This window comes from Notothenia rossii, assembly GCF_949606895.1.
Source record: "Notothenia rossii genome assembly, chromosome: 2".
Taxonomy (NCBI): domain Eukaryota; kingdom Metazoa; phylum Chordata; class Actinopteri; order Perciformes; family Nototheniidae; genus Notothenia; species Notothenia rossii.
Window position 1 is genome coordinate 13,237,088 of NC_136904.1, and position 10,000 is coordinate 13,247,087.

The following is a 10,000-nucleotide window of genomic DNA, read 5'->3' on the forward strand; positions in this document are numbered from 1 at the left end:
TGTGTGTGATATGAAAGGGTGCATGTGTGACATAAACACTCAATCTGGAAGCTTTGAATTCACCCATGAGGGACGGCCGTCTGCCTGCCAGTCTCTCTGTCTCTGCCACTTCTCTGGTGTGTACTTACTTTACCACGGCAGAGCCTGTATGGTGAAATGTTGATATCACAAATCCCATGTCAGGTCATCTTAGCTCGCCATTGTTTCAGTGTTCCTTTTCATTCCCCATTTTAATGAGTGATGCACTGGTTTTTATTCATGCAGGATTTGTTTGTGTAACTAGCTCGCTCTCTTCTCTTGCTGTGGCATGCTCCTCACTTTGCTGTGTCCCTTTCAATCGGCGCTCTGTTTTCTTTCTCCTTTCAACTCGTGCCAAATCGTTCCTTTGTCTTCACTCTTTTCTCTCTTATATCTCTTTGCCCTATAACTATCTGCATCAAATCCTGATCTCCTACATTTTTCTCATTCTAATTTTCTTATATTTCATTTTGTCTCTATATATATAATGTCATATATCACATCGTATGACACCGTTGTCTCTCTTTCCTTTTCAGGGTTCAGTCTTAGAAGTAACAGTCTATGGTCTTGAACCGTACACTCAGTATAGTCTACGAGTGGAAGCTGTGAACGAGGCAGGTAAGTTGAAGATGGTCAATATCACAATATCAGATTTTCACTACAGGATTATCCACAATAACAAAATGATTGCAACATCTACAGAACATTTAAAAAGCGTTAAATGTTGGTTGTTTTTTGTGCTTTTTGTCTTTTTTTTTGGCTAATTAATTAATTGCATTCATTTGTGTGTCGGTCATTTGGAGAGGGAGGCAAAGCGAGAACGGAAAGAATAAGAGATCATTTGAGAAGCACTGAATTATTATTACTATAAGTGTATTATTACCATTTTATCAATGTTTCATATTTTAAATATCCTCAATTCTGGTATGTCAATCCTAATCAAGAATGAATAATATCAGCTCCGACCATTGAAACATTCATTGAGCAAAGAACATATGTGTAACCCTTCAGGTAGCGTGTCCAGTCCCTGGGTCTCCATCAGGACTCTGGAGGCTTCTCCTGCTGGCCTGGCTAACTTCACGGTGGAGCAGAGAGAGCAGGGCAGGGCCTTACTGCTGAGCTGGGATCAGCCACGTGCTCCAAATGGAATTATCACGGTACCTCCAAAACACAGTACAAAGACACAGAACACGTACACGAGTGTAACCACAGAATTGAGCAGATCACGTGATGCAAGGTGCTCCTCAGTGTCACAAGAAGAAACATCCAATAGATACCAATATTATACATAGACACACATACAAAAGCTAGCCAGTTGATTATAATCACTAAGGTTACAAACGTACAAGATACAACATTGACCCATGTGATTCAGCTATATAAGCACACACTTTACATATATTCTAATACACACTACACTCACAGCAATAGGCCTGCATCTGTGCCGCTACCATATAACAGAAAGACTATTTTTCTGTTCTTCTCTGATGTCTTTTTCCCTCTATCTGCTTGGCATCTTTGTCCCTCCTCTATTTCCACTTTGTCATAATATAACTTCTGTTTCTCTCCTTCTCTCCCACTGACTGCATACTTTTATTTCCCCTCCACTGCTTTCCCATGCTCCCTTTCCAGATGTACAACTTGTACAGTGAGGGGAACTTGGAATTCAGCGGCTTATCACGCAACTTCCTGTTTCGCCGTTTGGAGCCATGGACCACGTATACTTTGACTCTTGAAGCTTGCACCTTATCAGGCTGCACACGCTCCCCTCCCCAGCGTGTCACCACCGCAGCAGCTCCGCCTGCTTCCCAGCCCCCTCCCAGGCCTCTCTTGGTGGGCCCAGACCGTGTGTCCCTTACCTGGGGCCCTCCCTCTCAGACCAACGGGCCAATCGGAGAGTATTTTTTAATTGGGAGAAGTCTGGAGGAATTTGGCAGGGAAAGAAGTAATGAAGACGATGTTGACAAAGGAAAGGTAGGTTCAATTAAAGACAGTTCATGGTAACAATTACTATTTCTCTTTACACTGAAAGAATAACGAGGTGCCACCAATATCCATATGAATGAGAGTTTTTAAATCAATATTGTGTTTGTACCACATAACCTTAATCATCCCCGGCTTTCTCTAACAGGTGCTGTTCAGAGAATCATCCCCACAACATGCTGACAGCTTCTCGTATACAGTGACTGGTCTGCGTCCCTGGACACGGTACGAGTTCAGCGTCCAGACTCACAACCCTGCCGGACACACCCGCAGCCCCTGGGTAACCGTGACAACCAAACAGGCTTCCCCTCGAGGTCTGGCTCCCCCGACAGTGAGTCACCTCCAAGGCCAACCCAGTAAGGTGTTGGTTGCCTGGTCTCCCCCTTTGGAGCCCAATGGGATACTTCAGTCCTACAGGATTCAGAGAAACAATGTCAGCTTCTCCTTTAGTTTTGACCCTACTGTGCTCAGCTACACCGACGAAGACCTCCTGCCATTTTCAACATATAGGTACTGCTTGCTTTTACTCAAACCATTGTGTTTCTCAAATTAACTAACCTAAAGCTTGCTTATGGAAATAACAACCATGAACAAACTTGTAACTTTTTCAAACAATGATTAAACTTTGATTCTATTCTATTAATTTCTACAGCTACTCCATTATAGCCTGCACGTCTGAAGGATGCATCAACAGTCCTCACACAAACATCACAACTCTGCAGGCTCCACCTGCGACAGTTGAAGCTCCCGCAGTGGACAGCGTCACATCCAACAGTTTGAACATTTCCTGGAGTAAACCACTGACACAGAATGGAGAGGTCACTGAATATGTGCTGAAACTGAACAACCAGGAAACGTATCGTGGGAGAAACCTACATAAAGTGTTGTCTGATCTGCAGCCACACACGTCATATCATCTGGTCCTTTCAGCTTGTACCAGCGGTGGGTGCACCAGCAGCGACCGAAAATCAGTTGTGACCGGGGAGGCTCCTCCCACTGGCTTCATTCCCCCGACTCTTAAGGTGTGTTTGCTTACTTTAGACATTCAATTAAAACCTATGCAGTACCTAAATATTTTCATTATAGTCCAGAAAGAATAAAAAAAATTCGACTTTGAAATATCAATCATCCAAAGTCAATATAACTTAGACTCTTGTACAAATGTGCCAAACCTCATAAGCACTGATTATTGAATCATCTATAAAACAAGTACAAAATTGTGGGGAGATTTGTGGAGTTTTAATTGTTCTTACACTACTGATAGCTCTGTTTAACGTGACCTTTCAACTTCCCTTTAAGGTCACTGGTCCAGAGTCAGTGGAGGTTAGCTGGAGACAACCAGAGCACCCTAATGGCATCATCACGGGATATGAACTCCGCAGAGATGGTGAAGTTATCTATGTCGGCACAGAGACCCACTACCACGACTTTACACTTCTGCCAAGCGTTGAATACAGCTACGTTGTGAGGGCCAACAACAGTAAAGGTGCAGCGAGCAGCACGGCAGCCTCAGCAAAGACTCCCCCGTCAGCTCCTTCTGGGGTCGGTCTGCCCACACTGACACCTCTGGGACCAAGCCAGGTAGTCATCCATCTCTTCAGTCCATATAAGTAACAGCTGGATCATGTCATCACTAATGCTGAGATGTATCCCCCTACTGTCTTTATATCGATGTTAAGAAGTGTTTATGTTGTTTCCAGTTGCGGGTAGTGTGGAGTACTCCGGCCCGTCCCAATGGAGACATTTTGAGTTACACCGTGCATCAGAGAGATCCAGTCCATCTCAGCAGCTCCAGCACTGTGTTCACTCCAGAGGACGAGGACTTCTCTGCTCGACACACCACCCTGCATGGGCTGGCTCCTTACCACAGGTCACTCACAACAGATCTCCACCACTGTTTACATTTAGGTTTTTATGCAGCAGTTTATACATTTGATATATGGCACATATATAAGACAAAACAATGTGTACGTTTTTTTTGGTTAATACATAGAGCCAAGATACAATATTTTAAAGCTATTTCCTATCCCCTTGTGTTATAAAAACTGAAATGAAGAAAATATGAGAAGCAAGGGAACATAGTGCCATCTATTGGTAGCAAAAAACAAAACATTTTGGTAGACTCTTTGAACAGTAAATAGCAGAGCTCTGTTCATTGGATTATTATTTTAATCAATAATAACCTTACATTTCCTAAAATCATTCACTAAATAGGAGAAAGACAGAAAAAAGCCCCAAACCAGTATGTTTGAATATTTATACAACATGCCTTCAAATGAAAAATAATCTTAGGTAAGGTATAAAAGATGAACATCACTGTGGGGTTCTTACCGCAGTGTTGACCCTTGAATACTTAATAATAATTAATAAATAAGTCAAATGCTGTATTTCTGAAGCCTGTGCAATAAATTAGAATACTAATGCACTTAGCTAAATGCAAATATCTTGTTGAAAAACAACCTCTCAAACAGGCTGTCAAAAGGACATTGTTATGATCTTACAAAGCAGGAATTAGAGAGAGACTTTGGTCAATAAAAGTGAGTCACCCTTTAAGCAGTAGTCATGCACCCATCATGTGACAGTTCAGTATAAACAAAAAAATATGGTATATGCGCGTGTGTCTGTGTGAGAAGGGTGCGTATGCATGTGCGAGTGTGGGCGTTTCTATACCTGTGTGTCAGTGTGGTTGTGTATGTCTGAGAGTGTGTATGTGGTGATAAGATTCAGATAATAAAAGCTCATCAACCTTATCATCTATAGATCGCTCCCCCTCTCTGATGACCTTCTATCCATTCAACTCATCTTCATCACCTTCCCTCTCTTTTTCTCCCCCTCACTCCTCTCCTTCATCTCAATTATTTTCTCTCCAAAAAAAACGTTTTTTCCAAATTAATTACCAAGTAATTAGGGTTAAATAGATATTCGTTTGAGAAAGACATTATTTCAAACATGCTGTCAATAGAGTGATTTTGAATGAACAATTGCTTCACTTGCTGAGCTCTTATTTTTCATGTTTTCAGTATTTAGGTCCTACTTAGATCAGTACACCAGTACCATTGTCTTTGATTGCCAAGATGTTGATGTTTTTTAAGCATCTCATTCAATATTTCACAACAAAATAATTCTAACATTTCAAAACATGTGCCTGTGTAGGTATGAGGTGAGGGTGGAGGCGTGCACAGCGCTCGGCTGCTCCGCCAGTGACTGGTCCTCTGTACTCACTCTGGAGGCTCCCCCTGCTGGACAAACAGCGCCACTGTTAGACCTCCAGCCTGACGCACACACAGGCCTGCAGACCACCTTTCTACTCACCTGGTCCCCTCCAGCTCAGCCTAATGGTAGAGTCCTTCACTACGAGGTGTACCGTAAACTAGACCATACCACTGATACCCTGGGACGTGAAGCAGCGACACTTGTCTACTGGAACGCTTCTACCACCTGCAGAGATGAAGCACTCCAGCCATATACTGTATATCAGTATCAGGTACAATGCTCTTTGCATTTATGTGTGTGTTTTTGTTGATAATAAGAATTACAGCAAATTCCAACTGGTTATTCCTGGTGAACTGTAATGTATTGAAACAATAAGATAAGGATAAGAGGTACTTTATTGATCCCAAATTGGGAAATGTTTGAAAAATAAGAAACAAAAGAAGGCATTGCACATAAGTAGACATTAAAGAGTAGAAATAAACAATACTAGAAAATTAAACATCTCAAAATAGAATTAAAACAGCATTAAAAAGTTGAAAATATACAGTAGACTGGGAAATATTCATTTTGAAATAATATTTATCAAGATCTGAGGGGAAGTGGAATTGTTCCTTATGATATTACTCAAAATAGTCTAGTATCAAACTCTGATGCATACCTGAGGTTGTTATATGTGAATTTGTTTGAGAAAGAAATCATCAAAGATTTGAGCCTGTGTTTCAATTTACAGAAATAATGGGACTGTATAATGGAACAGTATTTTTTCAAGAAAATACTAATTCAATAAATACTAAATCTGTTGCGAAACACAAAATGATATGAAAAAACAAACACAAGCACACGTGTTCTGCATATACATAAATATGAAAAGTTATTGTCCTCTGCAGTGACTGTAGGAACAGAGTGAAAAGTTGTATTGTGATTTACAAGGTTAGTGTGGAGTAACTCATTTGTAGTTGAGATCTGATGTGAATGACGCATCAGACGATGAGGCCTGTTTTCTAAATTAAATGTTTCCAAAAGTCCCGACACACACACACACTCCCATACAAACCTCAACTAATAAAGTCTATCCTTACCATACACGCCGACACACAGGAACACAAACACCATGTAATCAGACAGGTGTTAAATGGTGTGGTCCATATTCATGCTGTTGTGCTGTGCGTTGCTACGCTAATTGACAGGCTAGCCCTTTGGAAGCAACAATAACATTAGCATTCCTGCCTGTCAGACGTACGAGCTGAGGCCAGAGAACCTGTGTAATTGATTGAGTTTGCCTGATTGTGGTGCCGTCTTTATTTACGAGGGTCCTAATTTATGACAGGAGGAGGGAGGGAGGAGGAGCTTTGGGAGATGACGGGCGGGCAACAGCACCATTAATCACTGGGCCCTCAGAGCACCCCACTTCCTGATTACCAGCCAGCCAATCGAATTAACTGTTAGCCCCCTTGGTAACAGAGCTTGTATTGGAAAGACCTTTTAATGGTGACCGCTACACGTCCCCTGAGGATTTGTCAATGGGGGATTGGGGTGCGTGGACAAGGTGGTTGTATAAGTGTGAACACACATGTACACAGTATTACTCCGTGTGTGCACGTAAACACATGTGAGTGTGTGTGTTAGAGACGGTGAAGCGAAGAAACAATATAACTTGTTGGCTATTCATATTATATCATTTATCTCTCTATTTCTAAGCAGTAAGTTATACTTTCTCTCTCTATCAACATTTCTTCTAAACTAGCCACCTGTTGGTACGTCTATCTCTTCTGCCTGGTTTTATTTTTGTTTAGCTGTTAATCTCTCTGTGTACCAATCTGGCTCTCTTCCTCTCTGTCTATGTTTCAGACGTACACAAGGACGATAAGTCAGTTCAGTTTAGCACACCACAGTGCAGAGAGAGAAATCATATTAGGCTAATTACACTGGGTCATAAGCTCCTATTGACAGCTTTATGCTTGGTTTTAATTACTGCCCACTTTCACACAACTTAGCCCCTTCACCCCAAGTAGATGCACCCGCCAAGTAGCGTCGACAGCCAATCGGAGTGCTCAAATCGAGTCCGCAGTCAAACCATCCAATAAAAATGCTTTAATACTTGCTGGTAGCTTCCTGAAGTCGTTTGTTGCCATGGTGGCTCATTTGCTGCCATGGCAGCTAACGGGTTGTATTTTTATTTTGTGTCCAATAAGCCAAAACCCGGCCCAATAGGAGGAGAGAGGACAAGAGACGAAAGAAAGCCGTAAAAAGTCTGTAGATGATATAGGGACGGAGAGATGAGTTCTACCTTTTAGCGCTGGATCAAGGGCAAGATGATCTGGGCTGACTTTATTTTTAAACTTTTTTTCTCTGTTCTGTCTATGTAGCACAAACTTCTTAATCAAGCGCAAAAGCCTTGCGTCATGTTGGGGATTTAAATGTGTTGCTACCAGGGGAAGAACATGGTTGTTGCTGGGTAGAAATATTTCATTGCTGCAGTTAGATTTTGATGTGATGCCAGGTAGTAAATGCTACTGAAACAGTTTGAAGCAACAAGTCAAGTCCCATTTGAAATGACGTGTAGTACTGTAGATGTATTTTTCTTTCATTTAGTGGTAATGTATTTTTTCTTTAGGCTTTCTAACCTGGCATGTTATATCATTTCTAAAGGTATACCGTTCTACACATGTGATAACAATAACAGCTTTAGTTCTTAATCACAAGTTAACAATCTAACCATAAAAGCTACAATAACACATTGTTAGCATAATTACATAACATAGGGAAGAAATCAAATCTCAGTTTACTTATTTGCAAGTACATGCAGATACTATTACATTACTTCATTTATTACAGAGTTTCACACAAACAAGGTGCAGCAGGTTAAAAGTTTAAAAAAAGACAGCAGAACAGGATGAATACATTATTAGCAGTAAACATGCAGTCTGAGCTGGTGGAGTTAGTGCGGGCCACAACAATGGACAATCACATCAGCCACTCTCATCCCCTTTAAAAGCAGAAGACAGTTTCATGGGCCAGTGGGCGAGTCGAGGCCAGTTTGTCCAGATGAAACTAGTCAACACACAAAAACAATACCCCAAATAAGCGTTCAAGGGCAGATGTCCCTTTTCAGTTTAATAGATTAGACACTAAAATGTTGTTTTTGTGAAGTAATTTGATCAAGTGACTATAAAAGCTGCAATCACATATCTGCACACAATAAGGTCCCTGCTACAAATACGGAGAAAAAACTTGACTCCAGAACTCAACCAGTATCCACAAAAGTATAAAACGGAAAAGCTAAAAATGTCTCCTGCCTCCTCTCTTTGTGCCCTGTCCACCCTTCCTCCTGTCCTCTTCCTCCCTGTTCCAAGTCTCTCCATCTTCCATTCTTCTTTCCCCCTCTCCCATCTCAGTCCATCTGTGCTGTCACTTAGATCAATCAGTCTGATTGATCACAGACTAATTGACTATTATTGAGGTTAATTCCACTCTTAACACACTTGCATGCACAGGCGTGCACGGACAAACCTCGCCGTCACAGCGACCAACACATCACACACACACGGAGACACACACTTTCAACAGAAAAGCTCAGACTCATCCATCTGCCTTCTGCACTACTTCTGACAGGCTACAGATGACTTACACATGCAAATCTCCACCCTGCCTGACCCTGTGCTGTGTACACCCTCTAATTATACCCAACACAGGCACACAAATAAGATGTGTGTGTGTGTGTGTGTGTGTGTGTGTGTGTGTGTGTGTGTGTGTGTGTGTGTGTGTGTGTGTGTGTGTGTGTGTGTGTGTGTGTGTGTGTGTGTGTGTGTGTGTGTGTGTGTGTGTGTGTGTGTGTGTGTGTGTGTGTGTGTGTGTGTGTGTGTGTGTGTGTGTGTGTGTGTGTGTGTGTGACTCCTTGATGAAGGTGAAAAGTAATTGTCATGCAGATATGTTCGTGTTGCGTTGCATGTTGAAAAGGTGTTGCTCTCACTGCTGATGGTAGTTTTGATCGATGGCCCGATGAATTTACTTATTTTCTTTTGGTGGTCTGGTGGATACTGGGTAATTAAGGGAAGCTTTCATCATTGAGAGTTAATATAAAGCATCTAAAAGTCCAATGCTTGGAGAACAAGTATATGTCAGGTTCTCATTTTGTCTCAGATGTTCTCTATTGTTGGCATCAAATGTATGCGTGTTCACACAGGTGTGGGCGGTGAATTCGGCCGGTCGGTCTGCCAGTCCGTGGGCCAATGGGAGAACAGGACCTGCCCCACCTGAGGGTGTAGGCCCGCCTATTTTCCTTCGTGTTTCAGCGACCTCAGCAGTAGTGAAAATCCGCCCTCCAGCACGACCCAACGGGATTGTTAGCCTTTACCGAGTGTTCTCAGTGAACCACAACAACCACACTCTGGTAAAGCATTTCATTACACACTTGTTTGAAATCAGTTTCCTTACTGGATTCCTACAAACGCCTTTTCTGTGTCACTCTCACTTATTCCCTCTTCCCCCTCTCTTTCCATCCAAAATGTGCCAATTGATATGATCTGACCTCCCAAAACTCAAACATATCTCACCCTCGCACTTTCCTCTTCATTAAGCTTTCAGAGGGGACATCCCATCAGCAGACACTCCATGGTTTACTTCCCTACACCCAGTACTGGGTAGGAGTAGAGGCCTGCACCTGTTATCAGGTAATGGAACTAATGTGTAAATTGTGTCATTTCTTCTTTTATCTTTAATATTGTTGTGCATGCTTCTTAATTAATACTAAGCTATCTTTGGCTCTTTACTTGCATTCCCCTCTGTG

At 42.0% G+C, this 10,000-nt stretch overlaps 1 protein-coding gene across 5 annotated transcripts in view; it reads left to right on the plus strand.

Moving 5' to 3' along the window:
• The window catches only part of ush2a (Usher syndrome 2A (autosomal recessive, mild)), a 188,567-nt gene that overhangs the window by 173,412 nt on the left and 5,155 nt on the right, over positions 1 to 10,000 (plus strand). For all 5 annotated transcript variants that reach the window (XM_079666927.1, XM_079666929.1, XM_079666930.1 and 2 more), the window contains 10 exons: positions 555 to 636; positions 1,030 to 1,175; positions 1,651 to 1,992; positions 2,150 to 2,511; positions 2,654 to 3,023; positions 3,301 to 3,582; positions 3,702 to 3,871; positions 5,155 to 5,485; positions 9,398 to 9,604; positions 9,792 to 9,884. In XM_079666927.1, coding sequence (XP_079523053.1) covers positions 555 to 636; positions 1,030 to 1,175; positions 1,651 to 1,992; positions 2,150 to 2,511; positions 2,654 to 3,023; positions 3,301 to 3,582; positions 3,702 to 3,871; positions 5,155 to 5,485; positions 9,398 to 9,604; positions 9,792 to 9,884 — 2,385 coding nt within the window. The remainder of the gene's footprint in view (positions 1 to 554; positions 637 to 1,029; positions 1,176 to 1,650; positions 1,993 to 2,149; positions 2,512 to 2,653; positions 3,024 to 3,300; positions 3,583 to 3,701; positions 3,872 to 5,154; positions 5,486 to 9,397; positions 9,605 to 9,791; positions 9,885 to 10,000) is intronic.